Source organism: Lethenteron reissneri, chromosome 32, assembly GCF_015708825.2.
Source record: "Lethenteron reissneri isolate LAM-NWPU_2019-01 chromosome 32, ASM1570882v1, whole genome shotgun sequence".
In the NCBI taxonomy this organism is placed as follows: domain Eukaryota; kingdom Metazoa; phylum Chordata; class Hyperoartia; order Petromyzontiformes; family Petromyzontidae; genus Lethenteron; species Lethenteron reissneri.
Genome location: NC_083810.1, coordinates 540,715 through 567,589, shown reverse-complemented (window position 1 = coordinate 567,589; position 26,875 = coordinate 540,715). Strand labels below are relative to the sequence as shown.

The window sequence follows — 26,875 nt, the reverse complement described above, 5'->3', positions numbered from 1 at the left end:
AACTAGAGGGCAGCACTTCCCCACTCACACGGGAACTTTCCTTTGAACAAAATTAAGTGCAGGTGTGACGTGGTGGGGATTTTTGCAGTCACTGCTGACTGGGCCGCGAGACCCTCAAGCCACTCGGCTTGAAAACCAGGTTTTGATAGCATGCGGCTGGCTGCCTGGATTCGAACCCGGGGTCTCAGCGGTTGCCAACTCAGCGCTTTCACAAACGATAACCTTCGAATGTTTACTTGTTTTAAAATGACAAAATAGGTCAAGCACGACGCTCATACCAGAGATGTCTTCAGGAGACAAAGTAGACCGAGGTGAAATTGCATGTTCAAATGCCATAAAAATTCGGTCTACATAATTATAATTCTCTCATATATTGATAGGTCTTTTTTTATAACTCCAGTTATAAACTACAGCATGAACACTGTACATTAATGTTCAAACTATAATAGGAGCACCAAGTAGGAAACTATGGTGTATGAAAACAACACGTTCACAAGCATACGTAAACAGCATACCCATATAAAGCACCCATATACAGCATAACCAATACGTTTGTATTCTTTGTTCTTTCGGTAAAGTCACGTGGAAGGGAAATAATAAAAAATTACAAATAAAACATCATAAAAATTATCACGTTTCGATTGCAACACAAGCAAGCGTCGTGAGAATTTTTATTGTTTTATTTTAATTGTATTCTTTCCCTTCTACGTGACTTTACCGAAAGAACCAAGAATATGAACCCCTGCAGTCACGAAAGCTTTAAATCAAAATTAAATACGTTTGCATTACTATGGCACACATCTCCAAAACACATTCCTGCGGAGGGAGCTGGTAGGAACGTTGGGTTGCTCGGTCAATGGCCAGGGTCAACGGCGGCGTGGTGTATTCCGCAAATATGCCCGACTGTGAGGGCGGGCACAAGCCGGCGTGAGTAGGTTAAACGTTGAGTTGTATAAGGGCACCACGGGGTGACCAGCCCCTCCCCACCCAGCCCCCACCCCTCCCACCCCCCACCCCTCCCACCCCCCACCCAGCCATACCCTCCCCACCCAGACCCACCCTCCCCACCCAGCCCCTCCCCACCCAGCCCCTTCCCACCCAGCCCATCCCCACCCTCCCCTCTCCACCCAACCCAACCACTCCCATTTTTGGATGCACGACGGACGGACACAATAATCCCCAGTGGGCTGGTGGAACCAGGTGGTTCCTACCAGTAATATTTACAATCAATCCTCATGTAGCCAATCAACAACATTTGGAGGCATTGGCGGTACATCGGTGCAGCATAACACAGCGGGGTCCTCATAAAACCGTCTGACAATGTCCCTGTTGCCCTCGAGTGAGCAGCAGACTCACAATCTGAAGTTACCTTTGATTCAGCAGCTGCATTCCCATTCGAACGTGTGGCGACACCACGAGTCGTAATCTTTTTTATGCCACCGTCCTCCATGAAATTATTCCAAAAATGAATCGAGGAACCGTCCAACCAAGTCTAGGGCACGAGGAGTCAAATCTGCCTTTGGAACAGCGAGCAGCCAATCTTCATCAGGCTGGGTGCTGCGAAATGGCAACAGACTGTGAAGCTTCGTGTTCAGCTGCTCATGACGTTCACCTTCCGACTGCTTCGACATCACGAGAACCGATTTTTATGCACCAACCTGCAAGGTTTCCTGACCAGAGGTTGCGAATTGCGGGGGGGGGGAAGCTTATACCACGCACCACCACCGGTGTACTGAGAATACGTTCAAATATTCACATTCCACACACCCAGCCACCACACATGCCAGCACAAATCCCTATTTTTGTAGTCCACGGGCCAGAGCAGAAATACCACCTAAGGTAGTGAAGCTTAAGTCACTACAATTTATTTACATAGCCAATAAGAGTGGATTACTTTGTAACACACTCATTTTGATTGGTTGTCAAAATTCAGTACTAATGGCCACATCAAGATATTGGAATCTGCAAAAGCTCCGCCACCTCAGGTAGCACCCAAAAGTGAAATATCTGGTCTGGGCTCATTGACCCACTGTGGAAATGTCAAGAAAACATGATTGAGACAATTATTCTGGAGATCTTTACATTGTCGTTTTTGTAAACCGGTATCCCTCGATTTAAGAACGTTTGGTTTGCGAAAATTCGCGTTAACACAATTGACAAATTACGGACACTTTTTGAATGACGAAATCGATTTTCCCGCAAGCGGCAAAATTTCACTATGGCAGGCGTCATCCATCCACGACAGCGTCACGGTGTCCTTGCAGTGCAACAGTAACGCCTCCACATCGCCTTGCCAGTCATTCCAACATGCAAACAGATCGTTTTGGAATTTCCCTGAAAACTGTAATTTATTTGTGTTTAATTAATTATTATTCAATTGTTTTCATATTTATGTTCTTTATTATTTTTGTATTGAGAAAAGTGATATGGGTGTCATTTTTTAGGCTGGCAGTCGAGCTATTAAATTAATGAGAAAAGCCATTCCGATTCATGAAATTTCGTTTTACGTGCGAATATTGAAGAGCGCATCCCTTTCGTAAATCGAGGGATACCCCATACATAAAATGTACACTTGGTTCAGAGGATGTCTCATTACATGGACACCACTCTAAGTACCTACTCATTCGAGTGTACTTTTAGAGAGATGAATATGTATCCAATAGCCCACTCTGAATAAAATTAGACTAATTTTTCTTTTTAAAAACTTACATCACAACATCACCACCGGCAGATGTGACCACGACTTCAAACCTACACGACTGATACTCAGACACGCACAGCTCTTGTCTGTGGAGATGGACACTGTAGATGTCTAGAGGTTTGCGCTTGTTGACTTTATCGATTGTCATAACTCCCTATATGCGCACTTAACACGTCTACTTGTCCATTTAAACGCAAGTGCAATCATCACCCCGGTACCATTTGAATTTTCTATAATTAATTATACTATTAATGGTTTTAAAGGTAAAATTTTCTTAGCCAATTCGTATTACAATGTGTTCAATGCGGTATACAGTAAACTCTTGATTATCCACGCTAGTGACGGGCAGGACGGCCGTGGATAATAATTCAAAATTGCGGATAATCCAAAAACATCTATTGTCCCCAGATCTCTATGCCAAAAAACACTAATGTAGGGGTATAAGTTATGTTTCAGTTGAGAAAATTTGTTAATGAGCAAAACAAAAAATTTGAGAGAATAACCGACCGATCGATATGCGTGCTCGGCCCACGAAGTGAATAACAGAGCCACGCCAATCAACATCTAATTCTGCCCACTGTTGTAAAGATCTGCAACTGTTGTACTGTAGAGGCGATCACGTGGATTTTGCATTAACTGGATCAACATATTTGTTCGGTTTAAGCACGTGACTTGTAATAAACATTTCCAAGAATAACAATGTATGTTTTTAGATTATTCACTTGGGCTTAATTTACGTCAACATCTAAGGTGCGAGCTTAAACTGCAAATTGGATAAACTGCAAGTGGATAATCAAGAGTCTACTGTATTTATTACTGTTCCTCAGAGAACCTGAAGAAACCCCACGCAGAGCAGGACAGAATACAAACCCCACACAGAGGGGCGCCGCCCGAATTAGGAATCAAACATAGGCCGTTCTTGCTGTGGGGAATGAGTGTTAACACTGCGCCACCCTGCTGCCCAGGTCGCCGAAAAGGATTTGTTCATTACCACTTACTCAGAAAGCTTAATGCTCAATGTAGTATTTGACAAGATGATTTCCAGCGAGATCTGTGCAGTCGTTCTTTGGCTAGTGACGGCACGTTTGAGACCAAGCCGTCTCGGATTGCAGTGTGGGACAGAGCGGCTGGGGTGGTCAGTTATTCCCACTGGACACGAGGCTTGCACGTGGGGACGATGACACAAACACATCTTCCCCACCCTCATCTTCCTCCAGGATGGAGTCTGTAAGACAAATAGGAATTGCGCTCAACACATTTTATACAAATCAACATTGAATGAAGAAAAGCATTTGTTCAGCTCAGTCTATCAAGACTATCTCATTGGTAGGTGGCCAAAGTCAGAGCACTGAGCTGCACCGATGGCAGTGATTTGCCAGCATTGATTCAAGCGAGCCAAACTCTGCTGATGAGTCGGGCTTGCTTAAAACAATGCTGGCTAACTGGCAGATGTTAATAAGCTAGGACCCTCTCTGCTAAGATACACATCCTACTTTGATGCAGAACTATTCGGGGACTCAAAACGCCACAATCGCTCGCGTCATTGTTTGAGAATATTTAAGTAACAAGGTGAGTAGAAAATTTCGCTTTCTCTAGATATACACCACGATCATGTAAACATAAATATATATGTACATGGAAGCATCGTTAAAGCAGAAGCAGCGCCGCCTGACCTTGCTTCTGGGGCTGCCTGGGCATTCCGCTGTCGCTGTCCAAGCTGCCCGAGCTGCCCGGGCGCACGAGCTCCTCCTTCATCTTCTCCAGCAGCTGCTTCACCCTGGTGCGTTTCTCCTCACTGCTGCAGGTCAGGTAGGCAGGCGTCACCTTCATCACCAATTCCCGCTTGCTGTAGCCCAACCAGTAAGCAATGTCAAAGAGTGCGTCCGTCTCGTATTGCAAGGTGAAGCGGAGGCCGGGGAGCGGAATGTCCTTGGCATAGCCCTCCTTGGAACTGAAGAAATCTTTGACAATTTTCTCCAGGCTGACCTGTTGACCAAGAATAGAAAAACATATATATACGAGCCTTTTGTCCGTCCAAGGACGGGTGTATTTCAGTAAATCTGAAACTTGCAAGCGAAAAGCAGACCGCAACGTGAAATTAATTGCATCAATTCGTGTGAAATTTGTTAAGCCGCGGTGACACAGACCTATTTCATTTAAAGGTTATAATCCCTCGTTCATCATGACGTCTTTTTTACTTCTATGTCTCAATAGGGTTATGGAAATCGCATGACGTGAGGGTTCTGCCTTTGTAGTGAGGGTTGTAAGTTGACGCCGAGGAGGGGGGAGGAGGCGCCTCACCCCCCCCCCCCATGTGGAGTGACGTCACCCTCTAAATATTATTAATGGGGGGGGCTGGCCGATGTAGAGTGACGTCACGCGCGGGACACACAGACACTCTTGGCTCATTATAGTAGTAAATACACACACATTTCCTTCATAAATATCATGATACTTTTTTTCCCAGGAAAGCCACAACGAGTCAAAATATTCCAGAGGGTCCTGTGGCATTTGGATGTTTGGTCAACATCAATTGCATAGTGTGCTGTGTGTGGTTGCAGCTGTGGGGAGAACCCGGAGAATCCGGAGGAAACCCACACCGGACAGGTGGAGAACACAGATAAAGGTGCCCGAATCAGGAATCAAACCCAGGTTCTTCCTGCTGTGAGGCACGAGTGTTACCACTGCACTACCTACCCTGCCATCCAATAAGTTGAAAAGTCTAAAGTCAATACTTAAATTGCAATACAGAACCATAATACAGATATAATGTCGTGTTGTATAACTGAATTGCCTGCTTCTTGTATGCAAACACAAATGGACTGCAATGTTTATAGGCAAGGACTGGTTTAGACATGCAGTGTCTCATCAGCAGTCCGGCTTGCTTGAACCAATGCTGGTGAACTGCCAAGCGTGTATAGGCAAGGACTCTTTCCGATGTAATACGAGTCCGAGTTGGACGTAAGCTACGTCATATACAAAACAGAGCAGGAGGCGGCTTACCTCGAACACATAGCTCTCTCCAGAGATGGACGCGATGGCATTGTCCATGGCTTTGATCAGCTGGTGGCGTATATTAGGGTGCCGTGTGTTGAGCAGCACGGCAAAGTCCTGATCTGAAAAGGCGCGGGACACAAACTCCACGTGTAAACACATTTTCTTTCACAGCACAGGGCAGCACGAATGTTTCGAGACTCGTGCCGAACACCTGCGAAGGTGCGTCGTCACATTCTCCCCCAGACGACGCCCATATGTCATTGTACACAGCGTCGGTCGTGAAAATTGTGTCTCGCATTCGCTGAAGGAATCACAGACAAGTGGGAAGGCAGCAATACAGTGAGCCGGCACTAACACTTTCCCCAAGGTCTGCAGTCCTCGATGAAGAAGTTTTAAAACCGATTCATGAGTGTTTACAAGTGGAACGAACATAATTGCTAGGTTCAATTCAACCCCTGGTTGGGGGGAGGACTCATCATCCCGTCAGAGTCAATAAAATGATTCCCACTTCATGGGGAAGTCAAAAGTGGTTGTCTTATGGTTTTAATTGCCCTTGCTATAGGAATGTGGAATTTACACCAATGGCTCAGGGTTGTAAACAGGATATGAACGCTGCCTGAATGCTCACATAAGCAGGAAATATAAGAAAACATGCATATTATGACAACTCTACTGATCTGTGATTTAGCTTATCCACAAAGCCTTAACAGACTTTTTGGGAAAGTGCTGTTAGCGAGCACCTGTGAAGATCGGAAGAGTAGAAGAAAGGGTGGGTGGTCAGCAGCACGCCTGGCCGCCTTTGTCTCCCCAGTGGCGATGTTTACACATTGCACCAAGTTCTCATTTAAAGCCGAGTCGACCTAGGGGAGGCCCAGGACCGGTTCAGATAATCGTCACTGGTGTTGGGCCGTGAGAGGGAATCGAACTCGGGTCGCCGGGTTCATAGCGCAGTACTGTGTGAACCGCTCGCTACGCCGCCACTCCCCGACTGTTCACACGCACAGCACCGCTCACCTTCAGGTGTGCCGTGACGCACGGCCTTCACGGTGATGAAGAACGCGAGGGGTTTGCTGGTGATGGCCTCGCGGTACTGCGTGTACTCCGGGAGCGAGCGAGTCACGTACTTTCTGCAGGACGCACGACACGCAGGCAATGTAGCGTGTGCGCGGGACGATCCACCCGACTTGTTTAGCATTTTGTAAGTGGTGTAAAAAAAAATCAGACGAATCTTCATAACGTTCATTTATATTTGTATTAATCATTATTACTACTACGCGTGTTTACCCAGGAAAGTCTCACCAAGTCTCAAGACGTTATTTTTTCCTGCCAGGTCTTCAGAAGAGCGGCAATGTTGTGGCTGTGTGTGATCCCAATTGAGGCATTTGCAGGTAAAATGTTCAGCATTGGAATGTTTTGGCCAATATCAGCTATATTGTATGTGTTTATTATACGTTGGCTTTCACAATCAATATTATGATTCATTTAATAGTTTATTTGTATAAGGTTGTATGTAAAAATGTGCACTGTATACCCTCCCCCACCCTACACAGCCAATTACTCAAGTTTCAAGTTTTTCAAGTTTCATGTATTAGGTATAGCCCTGTGAGCCATTCGGCTCTTGAATCGGGTGCAATCGCAACAAACAAAAAACAAAAACATGAACAAGAAAACATCTTAAAGTGACTATGTGCAAACAGAAAATCCAAGAAAAGACAGCAAAAAGTGTTACATGCATTTGGGAGAGGTTTTATTGAGGTGACATGCGTTTCTTTATTCAGCCCATCCACTAATTGTGTAACTGCTATAACTCAGCCAACCCGACTCTTTGGTTAGGACTTTCCTGGGTAAATAAAGTGTAACAATAATAACAATAAACGTATTTTCTGTAAAGATGTTGTTACCATTTGAACACAAATTGAGGAATGGCCTTTCATTTAAAATAATATTTACACTATATATTTAAATTCTAAACAATATTTCTATATACAGTGCCGGCACTTCTCAGAACACTAAACATGTGTACCGACACTTTGCAATACGTTTTAGCCTTAGGAACCACACGTTATATACACATAGATAGCATACACCTCCGATTAGCACGGTTGGCTAGGTACGGTGCGAACGAAGGTCAACATACATACAACTATTATTTTTATTTTACAAGGTAAGACTCACTGAGCTATATAGCTCCTTTTCAGAAGTGACCTGGCCACACATGATAGCTCCACTAAGTGGCTTAACATATTGACATTTAAAGCAGCCTAATACTCCAAACGTATGATTCTAAATGGAGGGGAAAGCCAGACCCAGAGAAAATTCACACGATCACAGTGAGAACATGCAATCTCCAAATATACAGGCATCAGGGTCGGGATTGAACCCACGCCCTCCCGTTTACCAGGTGAGGTAGTTAACATCTCGCCACCATGGCACCCTTACATACAACATGCATACACACACAGGGAGTAGACCACTCTGTGCTGGTGTTACAGTCCAAATCTGCCAAATTATAAAGTTACTTGCAAACTATTCAATCGGGATTAAAGCAATCATCACCCCCTATTGGGAGATTAATGCCCAATTGCAGGCCTGTGCCGAGTCACCTTGTGCACACAGGGCCAACTGACACTTGGTGTGAACTTTCAAACGTTCGAGACCAGATGCGGTTATCGCGTGTAAAGCGCTCCGAGATGCCCTGGAGTAACGGAGGGGAATTCTCATCAAGAACAAATCATGACTATTGTTATACACTACACGGCGAAACGATATAACAGCTGGCTGCCCACCCTGTTGGCCCATATGCGTGACGTGTACGACGGCTTTGCTGCGGGGAGGTTGTCGGGAAGTGGCGGCTCCTGCTCACCTGGGCAGGTAGTTGACGAGTGTATGGTGCTGGCCGTCCATGCTGAAGTCCCCGCCGCTGATGAGCATGAAGCCGCCGGGACCTTCCGAGTTGACCGTCAACACCCGGTCGGGCCCCTCCTTGAAGTCGTCGGCCATGAGCGCGAGGAAGTTACGCAGGGGCAGGATGCCCACCTGGCAGTTGCATGTCGAGTTGGTGGGCAGCACGGCCGAGCTGCTGGACAGCACCGAGAAGCTGCGGTACTCGCGCGGGAGCCGCAGCACAATGGGGACGCCCGAGGAGACGCTGCCCGACAGGTCCTCCGATTGGCTCCGCGTCCAGCGCTTGTCCAACGAGAACCTCTTCCTCTCGGGCAGCTGCATGCTCGTTCGCTTCATCATGTTGGGAATGGAGCTGTGGTCCTGCTGCTGCTACTGAAAAAGAAGGGCCAAGTTATGAACCGAGCCTGGGTCTGCTTGTGCTGTGGATGCGATTCTGTCGAGGACACGGGGAGAATGAGAATGTCCGTGTGCAATGGAAAAACAAGTGGTGATGATGCACAATGCTTATGATTCTTATGGACACTGAAACCATTACCTGGCACCTCAGCAATGCCATCAACATTACCTCCATTAACACTATCACAACACCTCCCACATTACCACAATCACAACACCAACAATATTACCACCATTAATATTACCAATATCATAACACTAGAAACTACGCAACAGCCGAATACACAAAGACAACTACAGCCTTGAACCACAGGTGGAAATTCTACGTTACTATGGCGGGACTGAGTCTTGCGTAGGCGAGCCTATCCATAGACAAGACACAGAGCCTCCGTGTATACCTTAACATACGTTTTGGCCAAGTGCCGTTAGCGAGCACCTATGAAGGCCGGCACGGCACACGAGGGGGTAGGTGGCCAACGCCACGCCCGGCCGCCTTTGATTCCCCAGTGGCGATGTTTACACACTGCACTAGGGACTCATTTGAGACTGAGTCTACCTAGGGGATGCCATCGGACCGGTTCAGATAATCGTCACCGGCGTTGGCCGTGACCGGGAATCGAACTCGGGTCGCCAGGTTCGTAGCGCCGCCGCGCTAACCACTACGCCACCGCTCCCCACTATCCAAAGGAACGTCCCAAAGCAACCACCATCTCTTGACCTTCCGGGTAAATGGTTCCCAGCAGCCATTTAAACGGCGTGTTCAACTAAACTGGGTCTCATCAGCAGTGATTTTCGTGTAGGGTAAACAGCCGCTTGTTGGAGAGCTCGACTCGGCGCATTGCCTCCGCGTTGGGGGGGTGGGGGCAGGTCTATCCAACCTCACCAGAGCGATGTTGGGACTTCGCAACTGCCGACTAACACGGCCACGCAGGTTCCATCACCTGCCTCACGGCACGAAGCTCTCGCGGCCCAACACAAACGCCGATGGCCACCGGTCCGGGTCAAACCCGGGTGACGACAACTGTGGCGTGACGCGATCGCCGCTGGGTTCCTACCACGGGTACGGCTCCTTGCTCGTCCTACCTCGCGGCTCGGGGTCTCTTGAGGCTCTGAGCGTCTCCTTCCTGGCCCACGACCTTTTTACTTTGCGCCTCGACGCAGCACAGGTGCGCTTCCGCCTCGCCCTCTCCGAGCCGGGAGCCCTCCCCCCTCCCTTCCCCCCTCCCTTCCCCCCTCCCCCCTCCCTTCCCCCCTCCCCCTCCCTTCCCCCCTCCCTTCCCCCCTCCCCCCTCCCTTCCCCCCTCCCCCCTCCCTTCCCCCCTCCCCCCTCCCTCCCCCCTCCCTTCCCCCCTCCCCCCTCCCTTCCCCCCTCCCCCCTCCCTTCCCCCCTCCCCCCTCCCTTCCCCCCTCCCCCCTCCCTTCCCCCCTCCCCCCTCCCTTCCCCCCTCCCCCCTCCCTTCCCCCCTCCCCCCTCCCTTCCCCCCCCCTCCCTTCCCCCCTCCCCCCTCCCTTCCCCCCTCCCTTCCCCCCTCCCTTCCCCCCCCGTCCCCCTCCCTTCCCCCCCCCTCCCTTCCCCCCACCCCTCCCTTCCCCCACCCCCTCCCTTCCCCCCCTCCCCCTCCCTTCCCCCCCCCCTCCCCCTCCCTTCCCCCCCCCTCCCCCTCCCTTCCCCCCCCTCCCTCCCCCTCCCTTCCCCCCCTCCCTTCCCCCCCTCCCTTTCCACCCCCTCCCTTCCCCCCCTCCCTTCCCCCCTTCCCCCCTTCCCCCCCTCCCTTCCTACCTCCTCTCCCCCCCCATCCTCCTCCCTTCGCCCTCCCCCCTTCTACTTCCCCCCTCCCTTCCCCCCTCCCTCCCCTCCTCCCTCCCCTCCTCCTCCCCCCTCCTCCCCTCCCCCCTCCTCCTTCCCCTCCTCCCCTCCCCCCTCCTCCTTCCCCCCCTTCCCTCCCCCCTCCTCCCCCCCCTCCTCCCCCCATTTGCCCCTCCTCCTCCCCTCCTCCCCCCTTCAACCCCCTCCTCCCCCCTCCTCCCCCCTCCATCCCCCTCCTCCCCCCTCCATCCCCCTCCTCCCCCCTCCTCCTCCCCTCCTCCCCCCTTCAACCCCCTCCTCCCCCCTCCTCCCCCCTCCACCCCCCTCCTCCCCCCTCCACCCCCCTCCACCCCCCTCCTCCCCCCTCCTCCCCCCTTCAACCCCCCTCCTCCCCCCTCCTCCCCCCTCCACCCCCCTCCTCCCCCCTCCCCCAACAGCTGCGATGGTCGCCGCGCCCGCGCCGTCACGCTTGAGGCTGCTGGGCGTTTGTGCCCGCGCCGTCCCGCCTCAGCGCTCCGCCAGGCTGACAGGGGACGGCGCCAGGCGGGCGGGGGGCCGTGCGGCTGTTGTTGCGGTGAGCGCGCTCACGGCCCAACACACCAAAGGTCGACTCGGCCTCAAATGAGTACCTGGTGCGGTGGGTAATAGACATTCTCCAATGGGGAGACAAAGGCAGCCGGGCGTGCTGTTGGCCACCCACCCCCTCGTGTGCCGTGCCAACCATTATATAGGTACTACTCTTAAACAACACTTGCCCCAATAGTCTGTTAAGGCTACCTGGGGGTTATTTGTCCCGTGAGGCTGACGCCGGAGCTGATAGTTGTCAGGCCCTCCGCGGCTCCATCGCGCGAGGCCGGCCGGGCGGTTGGTGGTGGCCACTCTGCACCTGTCCGGTGATCATCCGGCAGTGTGGAGGCAGCAGGAGCTTGGCTCTCCTGGATAAATAAATTAATATATTTCCATTGTGATCATGTCAACCCCGGCGGCCCCACAATAAGTAACATCTATTGTGCTGTAATGTATCGTAAACATTTTTTTAAACATCAACTTTTTTCATGGCTCATCTCCAAACCATTTTTCTTTAGACTGACGTGTGACTTTAAGTGCACCTCTATTGTGGTATTGTCATGGGACAAACTTGTAAACACCACATACCGGTTTGCCGTGCTTAAGTAAATGTCCAACAATAAACACAGCACGGTTACGGAGCTGTCGGCCTTGAGCCGCCACTGCCGAGCACAACACTTTCTGCTTCTTCCCTCGCACTGCTCCTTCACCTTGGAATTGTTTCCTCTGCTCATATATAGCCTTGCTCAATATAACGACAATTTTGTTGCAACTCTGATGGCGCTATGTGTTGTAGGCCAATTTACGTGTTGGGCCTTTGCTCAGCAACTGTTGAGAAAAGAAAACGGAAGCGATGAAAACTCTGGCCCAAGTACCGAACAGCCTAACGCGGTGGCCGAGATTTGCCGCACGTCCAATTCCACGCCTCCAACTTCCCAGTAGCATCCTTCATGAGCCCCCTCCATCAAGGCCAGTCTTGACACTGCTAGTACAGGTCACATTGGAAAGTCTACTCAGCTCCAAATCATTCTGTACCACATCAGCCCATCTCTGTTCCGTGCTCGTTGAGCCCCCTCTGGCCAAACAGAAGCTGCTGAGGAATGCATTGCCCTTTGAACCCAAGCATGACGAACTCCAGTGGCAGGGTGGCGCAGTGGAAGTAACACTTGGGCTCTGCAGCAAGGAGGACCTGGGTTCGATTTACGACTCGGGCGCCTGTCTGTGTGGAGTTTGTATGTTCTCTCCCTGCTCTGCATGGGGTTTCTCCGGTGTCCTCCCATAGCTAAACAAAATTAACGCGTCTTCTTGGTTCTTTCGGTAAAGTCACGTAGAAGGAAAATAATAAATAATACAAAATTAAACATAATAAAATACAATTCTCACGACGTTTCGGCCACAACGCAAGCAGCTGTCCTCAGGTGAAGAGCAGGTCTGTCGGAAAGACAGCGTCTGAATGAACACCACCAAGCTTGGCAGCGTATATTTAAGCTGGGTTAGAGGAGGAAGGGCACCTTGACAAAGGAATTTGCATATCAACAGAGGAATTTAGCATATTTATGAAAAATTCAGATATGGGATTAGTCACTACTTGTGGATGTGTAGGAGGTGGTATACAGTAGGGTGGGTAGAATAATACATAGTGTAATATTATGATGTAAAGAAAAAGTTTAGCTGGAGGCATATTATATTTTTTGCGACATAGAATTGTAATGTATGACTTACTGTTAGTAGCTCAGCTTATTGGAAAGTATATTTAGTATATTGATGATATTGATATAGTTTATATTTTAGTTTTTTACGTGGTGGTTTGGCTGCTGCAGCTTCTTACTATTAGAATTCCTTCCCTTTATTACTGTTAATCCTACATAATGCACGAGCATAATATGACTTTGAGACCCCCCCCCCCACCTCCTACAAATTCCATAAGTAGTGACTAATCCCATATCTGCATTTTGCATAAATATGCTAAATTAATCTGTTGATATGCAAATTCATTTGTCAAGGCGCCCTTCCTCCTCTAACCCAGCTTAAATATACGCTGCCAAGCTTGGTGGTGTTCATTCAGACGCTGTCTTTCCGATAGACCTGTTCTTCACCTGAGGACGGCTGCTGGCGTTGTGGCCGAAACGTCGTGAGAACTGTATTTTATTATGTTTTATTTTTATTATTTTATTATTTTCCTTCTACGTGACTTTACCGAAAGAACCAAGAAGATGAATCCCTGCAGTCACGAAAGCTTTAAATCGAAAATTAACGCGCAGTGGAACTGATATTGGCCCAAACACTTCGATGCTAAAATTACTAAATTGGGATTTAAACATAGCAACATCACTCTTCTTTGTAAAAACTAGGCAGGAGCCACCTGCAAAAGAGTGGAGACTTATTGAGGCTTTCCTGGGTAAAGAAGCTTAACCAACTTCATTGGTTTGTGCAAAATACCAAAATGGTATACTTTCGAGATGTACTCTCCGCGTGCCTGCTGCCAGTCCACAGAACAAACGTAACTAGTTTGACGTGTTTAAAGGAACAGACTGAAGGGATAACATTTGACTCATGTAATGCATGTAGTTTAACACACGTTTTAAACGTGTGTTAAAATAGTCTAATCAATGTTGTCTCTGATTGCGAGAACCGACATCGCCGATGGCGTATGAGCCCAGATTTTCTTCACCAATCGACGAAATGTGAGGTTAGTTTTTAAACCACGCGTGGCCGAACACAGGGCCCGAAAACGGAAAGCGGGCAGCAAGAGGCAGCACCGTCAGAGTTGTACTCGTCGACAAGAGGACAACACTTTCTGCAGGTGCGGGGTGCGGAATGCGCGGGCGCGCCCCGCTGACTCATACCTCGCCGAGCCGGCCTGCCAACAACAAACACTGCATTCGTTTCCAGATTTATAATACTTTTCTTATAAATCAGTTTACTTTGTAATACGTTTATGATTATTGAATGGTTGACCGTTATTCAGTATCCACTAGTAGGTCACTCATTCTATACCAATGTAAAACTCTTCATCAGGAAATATTAAATGTTGTTTTCATCAGGCCCATTATGTACAGGGTGGTCCAGATGTATTGTGACCCCACTTAATTGTCCCCTAACACGTTTTCTCTTTGCATATTAACTTCATTTGTAAATAAACCTCACTTTAGAAGTACAATATGACGTTTTAGAGAATTAAATGGGGGTCACAAGAAATTTGGACCACCCTGTACGGTGCAGTCTTCAGCCCTCATTATCCTCTCTGTCCCTTCACTGGCCTCTCGATGTGCGAGTAAGGGTCATTGCCCGAGCGTCTGTTACCTATTGTATTGTTCCTTAGGAGGCAGTTGTTGATGAATGTGCTGAGGATTCGTTAGCCTGTGCAACACTGCCCATGCAGCACCACCAAGTCATGCATTTGTTGCCTTTTGTGTCATCTTTAGATGGAGAGTAGACACACAGTCAGACGTTTAGTGAACTATAAGAGGCTGTTGTCAAACACTACTGTATGCATATTAACATGCAATCATATTAACATGCAATCATATTCAAACTTGATTTGAAGCTTTCGTGACTGCAGGAATTACTCTTTGGTTATTTCGGTAAAGTCACGTAGAAAGAAAATAAATAAAATACTATAAAATGTATTTAATAAATTAAATATAATACTATTTGATTTATTTAAATAGAATACTATTTAATTTATTTTCTTTCTACGTGACTTTACCAAAAGAACCAAAGAGTAATCGTATTCAACATAAGTCACGAGCTTTACAAACTATTTTTGTAGGGTATACATGACATTTCCATAACTACAGTGAGGGAAAACAGTATTTGATCCCCTGCTGATTTTGTACGTTTGTCCACTGACAAAGAAATGATCAGTCTATAATTATAATGGTAGGTTTATTTAAACAGTGAGAGACAGAATAACAACAACACAATCCAGAAAAACGTATGTCAAAAATGTTATAAATTGATTTGCATTTTAATGAGGGAAATAAGTATTTGACCCCCTCTCAATCAGAAAGATGTTTGGCTCCCAGGTGTCTTTAATACAGGTAACGAGCTGAGATTAGGAGCACACTCTTAAAGGGAGTGCTCCTAATCTCAGCTTGTTACCTGTATAAAAGACACCTGTTCACAGAAGCAATCAATCAATCAGATTCCAAACTCTCCACTATGGTCAAGACCAAAAATCTCTCCAAGGATGTCAGGGACAAGATTGTAAACCTACACAAGGCTGGAATGAGCTACAAGACCATCGCCAAGCAGCTTGGTGAGAAGGTGACAACAGTTGGTGCGATTATTCGCAAATGGAAGAAACACAAAATAACTGTCAATCTCCCTCTGCCTGGGGCTCCATGCAAGATCTCACCTCGTGGAGTTGCAATGATCATGAGAACGGTGAGGAATCAGCCCAGAACTACACGTGAGGATCTTATCAATGATCTCAAGGCAGCTGGGACCATAGTCACCAAGAAAACAGTTGGTAACACACTACGCCGTGAAGGACTGAAATCCTGCAGCGCCCGCAAGGTCCCTCTGCTCAAGAAAGCACATATACATGCCCGTCTGAAGTTTGCCAATGAACATCTGAATGATTCAGAGGACAACTGGGTGAAAGTGTTGTGGTCAGATGAGACCAAAATAGAGCTCTTTGTCATCAACTCAACTCGGCGTGTTTGGAGGAGGAGGAGGAATGCTGCCTATGACCCCAAGAACACCATCCCCAATGTCAAACATGGAGGTGGAAACATTATGCTTTGGGGGTGTTTTTCTGCTAAGGGGACAGGACAACTTCACCGCATCAAAGGGACAATGGACGGGGCCATGTACCGTCAAATCTTGGGTGAGAACCTCCTTCCCTCAGCCAGGGCATTGAAAATGGGTCGTGGATGGGTATTCCAGCATGACAATGACCCAAAACACACGGCCAAGGCAACAAAGGAGTGGCTCAAGAATAAGCACATTAAGGTCCTGGAGTGGCCTAGCCAGTCTCCAGACCTTAATCCCATAGAAAATCTGTGGAGGGAGCTGAAGGTTCGAGTTGCCAAACGTCAGCCTCGAAACCTTAATGACTTGGAGAAGATCTGCAAAGAGGAGTGGGACAAAATCCCTCCTGAGATGTGTGCAAACCTGATGGCCAACTCCAAGAAACGTCTGACCTCTGTGATTGCCAACAAGGGTTTTGCCACCAAGTACTAAGTCATGTTTTGCAGAGGTGTAATGCGAGCAAGGACAGGGTGGGCGCTGCCTCCGCACCACTCACGCGGGCCGGAGTATTAAGGGAGGTGGAGCCTGGTCGTCGGGGTGAGTGGGGGCGGAGTCAGGGTCACGTGAGGAGGAGGAGGAGTCAGGGTCACGTGAGGAGGAGGATATAGGGTGAGAACCTGAAGGGGATCGGGAGTCGAGAGAGAGTAAAGATAGGAGAAGCCACGCGGGGTGCTGGCGGAGGGGTGGCACGAATTGCCACGTGGTCGGAGTCATGGCACCGTCGGCCAGCGGTGTACGTGGAGCAGCAGAGTGGCTGCAGAGTGTGCGGGAGCACACGAAGCAGCGGAGTGGCTGCAGAGTGTGCGGAGTTACACGGAGCAGCGGGCTGGCTGCAGAGTGTGCGGGGCACACGGAGCAGCGGAGTGGCTGCAGAGAGAGCGGAGTTACACGGAGCAGCAGAGTGGCTGCAGAGTGTGCGGGTCACACGGGCAGCGGTGTGGCTGCAGAGTGTGCGGGTCACACGGGCAGCGGTGTGGCTGCAGAGTGTGCGGGTCACACGGGCAGCGGTGTGGCTGCAGAGTGTGCGGGTCACACGGGCAGCGGTGTGGCTGCAGAGTGTGCGGGGCACACGGGCAGCGGTGTGGCTGCAGAGTGTGCGGGTCACACGGGCAGCGGTGTGGCTGCAGAGTGTGCGGGTCACACGGGCAGCGGTGTGGCTGCAGAGTGTGCGGGTCACACGGGCAGCGGTGTGGCTGCAGAGTGTGCGGGGCACACGGGCAGCGGTGTGGCTGCAGAGTGTGCGGGTCACACGGGCAGCGGTGTGGCTGCAGAGTGTGCGGGTCACACGGGCAGCGGTGTGGCTGCAGAGTGTGCGGAGGACTCGAACAGCGTGCAGGGGCACGCGACGGAAGAGGTGCGGGTCCGACCGGGGACATCGCGGGGTGCGAGAAAAGAACCCAATAAAGGACAGACAGAGACCAACATCGCCTAAGAGTCCTTTATTACAGAGGGGTCAAATACTTATTTTCCTCATTAAAATGCAAATCAATTTATAACATTTTTGACGTGCATTTTTCTGGATTTTTTGTTGTTATTCTGTCTCTCACTGTTCAAATAAACCTACCATTAAAATTATAGACTGTAAATTTCTTTGTCAGTGGGCAAACATACAAAATCAGCAGGGGATCAAATACTTTTTTCCCTCACTGTATATACATATGTAAAAGCACTTTTCGGCATATCAGATGTCTTGAGCGTTTTGCAGGTCTTTAAGCAATAATCGAATACAAATGTATCATTCTTCTCGTCGCTACTTCAAGCCATGGTCCCTGTAGTACAGACAGCAGCCTTCATGGCTGTGACATGGACGTCTCTGCAGCCAGTTTCAAGATGATGCCTATGACACTCTTTTGAATCGAATGTTAGTTGTTCATGCGATAACCCATTCACTTATTTCAGTTGGTCGTTTGAAATGAGTAGCGTATGTGTAGAGGTGTTACGGGAGGGCAAACAAACACACCGGGGGTGGTTATGCCCGCACGCGGAAGGATGCTTACATCCACGTCCGCACCGTTTAGCCTGGGGGGCTAATACGGCGCTGGGATCGCCCAAGGCCCCACCCCTCGGTGGGGGAGTTGCTATATAAGGCGGTGAGCCGGAGGGCTCGGGGCTCAGTGTTTAGCTTAAACCAGCGAAGAAAGAAGACCGGCTAGATAGGCCCTGGGACTCCCCTGGATCGCTGTCCTTCTCAGGATCGACCAGGGCAAGCCAGTGGCGTGGCCCCGAGAGCCCAGAACCGATGTTCTTCTAAGAGCCGGTCTGGGGACTCAGGGTGCCATAATCCCAGCTTGACCAGAGCTGGGTCAGCTAGCCTCCCCTAGCCCTGTAGTGGAGGACCTGGGAGTAAGCTAGCCGGGACAGAGATTGTGGGATCTCCCTGTTAGGCGGGTGAAGGGGCCGATACCCCTTCGAGTGTTGTATATCTCGGCCTGTATATACAACTGTAGTTCAATAAATAAGTGTGCCTCCAACTACGTCGTCCAAGTCTTCTTGAACCTACTACATATGCACACGGTGCACAGAGCAGTGGCGCAGTAGTTTGCGCACTGAACTGTGACCTCGCTGAATTAAATTCGCACTCACGGCTTCCAATGTTGGCATTTGATATCTGAAGTGGCTCTGGACTACTCCTTCGCTAACCTGTACTGACCAGTCTGGTGAAATATAGTCAAACAACCCCCATGTTGTTGGCAGGTTGACAAATGACTGAAACTAATTCGGAAAATGTTACTTTTTTTTTTGTAGGTTTTTATAACATCTTAGAGCCTTAGCTAAAGTGAAGCTGGACACGGAGGCCTCTTACGGTGATTATTATCAAAACTCTCTGATTTAATGGCCAAGGTAACTGTTATAAAGACTGCAGATACTCAAAAAATGTAGCGTGAAGCTGCAGTAGGTATGTGGGTTATTGTGGCATTCACGGCTGACATCTGCAAAACCGGTTTGAGATTGATGCTGGATAAGCTACATTGTGACGCACCCGGCGCTGTGTGTTCATAGCACAGTGCATCATCGGTGACATTTACACCACTTCTATACAATAGATGACCCCAACAAATAATGTACCATTCCACACCAAACTACATTGCTGCTCTTTGTCAGGAAGCTGGAAATTCACTTAAAGATTATACATAAGGTGTTTGATGATATTGTATTAACAGTAAAATACATTTATAGTATGATGCATGCGTCATTATCTCTGCTTTGTTTGCATTCTCGTTTGTACTCCCATTTGCAACCTCTATTGCTGTTTTATGGAAATATTTTTTTGAGAATAGCTAGACCTTGATTATATTATTAAATAGAATACCTTTTGACGAGACACAGATTTTGCCAGTTAGCACTGACAGTGAGATTCAGGGTACATTAGAACACCTGCTGGAGTGAGCTTACGAGTTTTTAAGATGTTAAATCCATCAATTGAACTTTCAGTCAGGGATCTTTGATGTCTCACTTACAAAATAGTCAAAAGGCCGCGTAAAATATTTTGATCTGAAAGTGTCGCATAATATGCAGGAAATAGCAGTAAAATGTACGAGTGTAAAGTTGTAGCAAAACGTTCAAATTAAAACAATTGCTCACTTAGACGAAGAAAGTGAAATAAATAACTTGCCGCGATCATAACGGCACGGATGAGTTGACATGCACGCATTTTCTCTCTCTTGCTTTCAGTTATCTGAATCAGCGCCTCACGGGCTTCTCAGTTTGTCCTGCCCTTGGCCCATGATCTATATTTGTAATGCAGACTGCCTCGATTCCCGGGTAGAAAGGCGCTTTATGAATACAGTTATTACGTGCAGCAGTACAGGTTTGTACACATGGGACAAAGTTATAACACAACAGAGAAGTTGAGACAGCACTTTCTTCAAAAGGCAATGTAAGTCAATGTTCGGAATTGCACAGTCGTTGACGGATGAGATGACATCTGATTTTTCTAACGTTGACTGTATTGAGGGCATTGCGAATGTTGCTGAAGGGTGTGGTGGATTGCTTCCCAAAGCAGTCATTTCTCCGAAACAGCGCGTCGTAACTGTATGCTGCGTTGCGTCACTAGCGGCTCCGGTCGGGCCAGATTTAAATGATGGCACTTTGCCTGCAGACTTAATAACTTTAGCCCACATTTGTCCAATTTGTGAACAGCATATCTGTATCACACATCCTGACATATATTATTATACCCCCCCCACCCTGCGGGGGCCGATAAAATAAGTACCACTTTAAGGGGAATGCAACAGTTATTGTCCTATGGATAATATAGGACAATCCTGCCATAGGAACGTGGAATTGCTACCATTTTCTCGGGGTTGTAAACGGGGGGTGACCACCGCATAAATACTAATTTGCCTAAGAAATCGCTCTGACAGATGAAGGCTGCTTTGCGTGATTCACATATAAGGGGCCGTCCATAAATGACGTCACGCACCTAGGGGGGGTCAGACATTTGTGACGATGTGTGACGAGGGGGGGGGGGGGTGAGAAATATGACGTCACTTAATTGAATAGACTTTTTAATAAATGTTTTCTCCTACAACATCAGAGTGCAGCGCCACATTAAATACGCACTGCAATGACAATAGATTAAAGCGATTAGATGCATGTTTTATTTTGGGGGGGCAGAGCTTTGTGACGTCATATTTGAGGGGGGGTCTGAGTTTTTGTGTGACGAGGAGGGGGGGTCAAAAATCGTCCAAAATCGCGTGACGTCATTTATGGACGGCCCCTAAGCACAGTATATCTACTGTATATTAAAAGACCTTAGTTTGGATTTGGGCATCTTGCCCGCTTCTATGAAAAGTTGGCAAGACCTTCCAGACAAGAGTGTTGGTTTTTTTCTGGGTAAATACAATCATAATGAATCATGCGTAGGTCATTAAACCTACCCTACTTAGTTAGTTGGACTTCACGTTAACTTTCCAAGAGTCGTCTCGTGAAATATGTCCATCAGAGGTCCCCCCAACGTGTCCAAAGTATGTACATTTCTGCTTCACAAATAAGGCCTCGAGTGGAAGAGTGGGAGCGATCTCTCTTAGCACGGACGTGTTTGATATGTTGGCTGTCCATGGTATACTTCGCATTCTTCTCCAGCACCACATCTCAAATGCGCCGATCCTTTTTCGTTCACTCAATCTCGGCGTCCATGACTCACAACCATATAGGGCGACAGGGAAAACCAGAGCTTTGACAAGTCTCTTCTTGGTGTTTATGGTAATGGCTTGCGGGCGTCATTTCCATCGGATTCCCACTCGTCAAGAGTCCTGCGTATGTACCCATCGGCGTTGCCTTCGTCGTGTGCCGACAGCTGTGCCCACACGCACGCAGATCACTTTCACGCACGGAAGCCCTTCGTGTGTCGCTGCCTTCCCTGCTCCGATTCGTGTGTCTATCACAAAGGGTGGCTGCAAGTTTCTCGCATTCATATTTCCAAAACACGACAGTCCTCAACCCTAAACTAAACCATTAACTGTTTTTATTTTACCAAGGCCCACTGAGCGACTATGTAGCTCTTTTTCAGAAGCGACCTGGCCACAAATGATAGCTCAATGTAGTGGCTTATCATGTTGGCTTATCATGTTGGGGATTTATAGCAGCTAAATACTCTCAACTCACGTTTCTAAATGTGGAGGGAAAAACGGGAGGACCCGGAGAAAAATCCACGTGACCGCGGAGAGAGACACGCAAACTCCAAATATACAGTAAGCGTCAGGCTCGGGGTTGAAGCCACGAACTGCTGTAGGCCCGGCGAGGTAATTAACATCTCGACAAGTCCTTCTGAGACCAACTGCACCAAAGCCACACAAGACACGCTCGCTTGCTGCAAGTTGTTGTATGAGATTTATTTGGGCAATCAAAACATCGTTGCCATTTGTGTTATTTCGTAAGCTATCTGTGCCTTTGGTTGAATGTATTAAAACTCAATGACTGCTGACTTTGTTTCAGTGTTCTTAACTGTAAAACTCAGTGTCACGTTCAGCATGTTTTCGATCTCACTGCTAGGTGTCACCGTGGCTACGGTGTTGCACGTTTTTCACAAAGCAAATGTTGCACTCGCATTCGATGTGGACACTCGTTGTGCTGGTCTCGTGTGCTGCTGACGTGTGTATATGTGAACCGTGTGCAGGTGATTACGCGGCTTGGTCTGCGAGAATGTTGCAAGTGCTCGTCCTTGTAGTGGAGTCAAGAGCTGCCGCTGCTGCTGCTGCTGCCTCACGGGTCGTTGGGGTCGATGCAGACGCCGATATCATTGGTGACGATGATGCCACCGATGGTGCGGTCCACGTCGCACTTGAGGCCCGACTCGCACGGACACTCGTAGTACACGTCCCGGATGCCCTGTGCACACGCCGGGGTCACCGGCCTCGTCACTCACGCTCGCGCCAGCCGCAGTTTGTTCGAATACGTGAAGCAGGGTGAGACTCCGTCTCGAGAGGTCGGTGTCGAAACGGAAAGTAAACCGAAAGTGGCCAATTGCCAACTTTCGGCGCCGAAACCGAATTTCGTTCGGCCTCTATTCTAGTTTGTATTCTTAAGTGTGCTTTATGCATCATGTACGTGGTTGATGAATTTGAGTACAGGGTGTTTTAAAAAGATGGACCCAATTTCAAAACAGTACTGCTTTGTTCTAAAAAGATGGACAAAATTTGAAAGCAGTGCTGCTTCAAAGCAGTACTGCTTTTAAATCGGGTCCATCTTTGTAAAACACCGTGTATATTAGAACTGTTTGTTACGTGTTGCAACATTTTGGAGAATCTCTGCATTCTTTTCTGATGTTTACATGAACACATTGTTATGAAAGGCACAATTGAAACAAAGTCATGCTTGAATTAATTTCACAAAACAAATAAGCAATTACTTCCTGCACATTATCTGTCCTGCCACATAAACATTCACAATATTGCGTGTACACATCCCATCCGCAACACAGCCCTCTGGTAGTGCAACATATCAGCAGCATTGGGCCGGTTTTGACATTCAGTGTCTCATCAGCAGGCGCGCTTGCTTGAACCAATGCTGGAGAACTATCAGTTATAGAACACTAGCCGGCTTCCCCCGGGACTTGGATTCACCACGCCCGGCCGCCTTTGTGCCCCCAGTGGCGATGTTCACACACCACACCAGTTACTCGTTTGAGGCTGAGTCGACCTAGGGGAGGCCCAGGACCGGTTAAAATAATCGTCACCGGTGGTGGCCGTGAGCGGGAGTCGAACTCGGCCGGGTTCGTAGCGCAGCGCGCTAACCACGACACTACAACCACTACACTACAAGCACTACACTACTACACTAACCACTGCACTACAATGTGTTATGCTTCCGCACGCGTGGGTCACATGACAGATTTGACGTCACGGCTCACTTGCCGTGCAAAAAATATATGCATTATTGAGCTCCCCCACCCCCCCCAAAAAACACTAACGTGTATTTTCATAATGATTGCATGGTGTACAGTCTGGAAAGTACCCACATGGCAAATTTCCAGTTTGTTGCATGTCGGGAAGTACGCTAAACATTTTGAACAGACACATTCACAACTTTGCCTTTTATATACATGGAGATTATATCCTCTTTTCTAAATATGGTGCCTTGTTGAATACGACATTCTATATAATATATTATACATAGCTCAACAATCACATTATATGGAGGAACAAAATATGTGAAGGAGGCGTTTTATCTGATTATTTATTATTCTTTATATTCTCCACAACGACGTTAATAATAATTGTTTTTTTACCCTTTTGTCTGGCAACAAAACTGACACCTTTTTTACAAGGAGTCATGTTTGCATAGACCACGATACCTGCAGTCATAATGCAAACAAAAAACATAACTATGATCATGTATGCACTGTCCTTGTGCATACATTATCACAGTGCATACATTATCACAGTGCATACATTATCAGAGTTATGTGTTTTGTTTGCATTATGACTGCAGGTATTGTGGTCTATGCAAACATGACTCCTTGTAAAAAAAGGTATCAGTTTTGTTGCCAGATAAAAGGGTAAAAAAACAATTATCATAATTTTTACTGGCAAATGAGGTTTCAACGACGTTAATTATAATTTTGTGTTGGACTAATTATTGATCTGCTTCTTTAGCCAGTCTCAAGCCTCTTTTTCTGAAGGGTCCTGTCAAGCTTTTATCGCAGTCGGAGCAATGTTGCTGCTGTGCGTGATCCCCAATTGAGTAATTTGCAGCTAACATTTTGAACATTGGGATGTTTGGCCGTTATCAGTTACACCAGCGGTGGCCAATAGGTGGGTTGCAATATTATATCACAGCCAATTGTCGGTCATGGCTTTCGGGTGGATCGCAGAGGAGCCGTTGAGGTCCACCATAATGGATCACAGTGCTGTTTGTAGTGGCCACTGCTGAGTTACGTTTCACGTGTTTTTTTAGCCATGAGAGATACCCGGAGACCTCAGTGGAAACCAGAGAACCCACGTTTAGAGCATTTGGCTACTATATATTTCCACCTGTTAAGCCACTTCGTTGAGCTATCAATTATGGCGAGGTCGCTTCTGAAAAAAGCTATAAAGGCCCAGTAGCTCAGTGGGCCACCCTTAGTTTCAGAAACCCGAGCAGAACAGGGGATGAGGATACAAACTCCACACAGAGAGGCACCCTGCGAGGCACGAGTGCTACCGCAGTGCCACCCTGCGCCACCACCCTGCCACCGGTCATCATTTGCCCCCACAGCTGATGATGTGGGCACAGCCCTGCGTGGTCTCACATCGTACTGGCAGAGTTGGGTCTCGCTGGAGAGAGCAGCACAGCGGCGCGCGCCAATCAGATTTTCCCGCTTACAACATCCACTCTTGCACTGGCCTCCCTCCAAACACAGCTCGCCAACGTCCTGCAATCAGCCAAAACAACAGCGACACTCACATGTTTATATATATAGTCGGGAGCAAACTACGTCGTGTATGTGTACACTCGGCCACCATGAAATTGAATAATGCCCGAGCCTCCCAGGGAGGAAGCAGCTTCAGCATAATACATTAGGGACAAATCGCCATGAATGGGAAATGTGCAATCGCTGGAAGATATGCCTGTAAACCCATACAAGACACGGATCGCCTGTAAACCCATACAAGACACGGATCGCCTGTAAACCCATACAAGACACGGATCGCCTGTAAACCCATACAAGACACGGATCACCTGTAAACCCATACAAGACACGGATCACCTGTAAACCCATACAAGACACGGATCGCCTGTAAACCCATACAAGACACGGATCGCCTGTAAACCCATACAAGACACGGATCACCTGTAAACCCATACAAGACACGGACCGCCTGTAAACCCATACAAGACACGGATCGCCTGTAAACCCATACAAGACACGGATCGCCTGTAAACCCATACAAGACACGGATCACCTGTAAACCCATACAAGACACGGATCGCCTGTAAACCCATACAAGACACGGATCGCCTGTATAGCCTTAACAGCCCGTAGGGACAAGTGCTGCTTGCGAGCACCTGTGAAGGCCTGCACGGCACACGAGAGGATTGGGTGGCCAACACCACGCCCGGGCGCCTTTGTCTCCCATATTCTGGGGTAACTGACTAAATTAATCGGCAGACAGAAACCCTGGGGACCCCCCTCCGTGCCAACTTGCTGCATTTTAGCGACCCAGTGTTCCGTTGGTGTGCGCACGTATGTATGCATACTCTTTGGTTATTTCGGTAAAGTCACGTAGGTATGTATGTTGAACTTCTTTCGCACCGCATATAGCCAACCGTGCTAAGTGTCAGTGCTGCTCCTCCACCTGCCATTGTTGCTAGAGGGTGGCTGCTGCCAAACGGGCCGATTGATAAGCACTGAGACTGGGTTTTGACAACACTGGATGGCAAGTCCACTCAGTTCCAAATGTACCCCTACACACATCAGCCCATCTCATGATGCACCCATTTAGCCTCCGCTCTATCTGGCCAGACAGACACCATTTTGCTCATGTGGTGGCTGGGTATGTAGGCTGGTTGACATCTTAAATACAGCACCGTGCACTGTAGTACATTTATCTCAATTGATAAAACCATTGTGATGATAGATGTATGAATATCTGGCCGGAGAAATTAGAATTTTCTTACTAAAGATTGTCCTTTTTATAAAACCGTTCAAATGTATACATTCTTGGTATAATAGCCTTGTCCCGTGTAATGATAATGAAAGTTAGACTCACCAGGAAGAAAAACTTTTCCTTAGGAGGCACAGCAGACACCACTACTATGCAGACAGCAGCTAAGGCTATAATGAGTCTCATCGTGGAAGCTTTTGCGATCTCAGCTACAATTCCAGCCTCTGCGTGACTTTTATATGCGCTGATGAAGCAACTATGTCGGGAAATCAATACTTGACTTTACACATATCTGTTTCGACTGATAACACATCTCTCCAGTATCACCTGCACCTGTTTGCAAATAATCAACTCAGCATTTTTACGTGCAAATATAACACCTTTGGCTGCAGGATAAGTGACCAAACATTATTAGCAAAGCTTTTCAATGTCTAACAGTCACTGCATTTCATCTTGATAATTAATAAGAGCGCCAAGCACACTCTGAAAGTGACCTACTGCGTCTACACGATGCGACACGACCCCACTTCAACCTATCGCGGAGTGAAGCTGGGCCGTAAGCTGACCTTCCACAACCACCTGAAAAAGGTATCGTCAAGAGCAACACAAGGGGCAACCTGGTCCAGAAACTAGCAAGCACAAGCTGGGGAGCATCAG

At 48.0% G+C, this 26,875-nt stretch overlaps 2 protein-coding genes across 5 annotated transcripts; both read right to left on the bottom strand.

Moving 5' to 3' along the window:
* Positions 1-1,706: 1,706 nt before the first annotated feature.
* Positions 1,707-10,205, bottom strand: MEDAG (mesenteric estrogen dependent adipogenesis). Of its 4 annotated transcripts, none has more exons than XM_061563679.1 (6): positions 10,082-10,205; positions 8,562-8,974; positions 6,713-6,825; positions 5,705-5,817; positions 4,375-4,687; positions 1,707-3,926 (listed from the first exon to the last, which is right to left on the bottom strand). In XM_061563679.1, exons 2-6 carry the CDS (start codon positions 8,939-8,941, stop codon positions 3,838-3,840), a joined length of 1,008 nt encoding a protein of 335 aa, XP_061419663.1. In that variant the 5' UTR covers positions 8,942-8,974; positions 10,082-10,205; the 3' UTR covers positions 1,707-3,837. The 4 variants fall into 4 exon arrangements, with proteins under 4 accessions (XP_061419663.1, XP_061419664.1, XP_061419666.1 ...); XM_061563680.1 differs by having other exon boundaries at positions 10,054-10,182; XM_061563682.1 differs by having other exon boundaries at positions 8,562-8,971; positions 10,082-10,169.
* An 11,744-nt stretch (positions 10,206-21,949) lies between these two features.
* Positions 21,950-26,458, bottom strand: LOC133350103 (colipase B-like). The gene is made up of 3 exons (XM_061564126.1): positions 26,324-26,458; positions 24,862-24,984; positions 21,950-22,460 (listed from the first exon to the last, which is right to left on the bottom strand). Exons 1-3 carry the CDS (start codon positions 26,402-26,404, stop codon positions 22,335-22,337), a joined length of 330 nt encoding a protein of 109 aa, XP_061420110.1. The 5' UTR covers positions 26,405-26,458; the 3' UTR covers positions 21,950-22,334.
* Between the last annotated feature and the right edge of the window lie 417 nt (positions 26,459-26,875).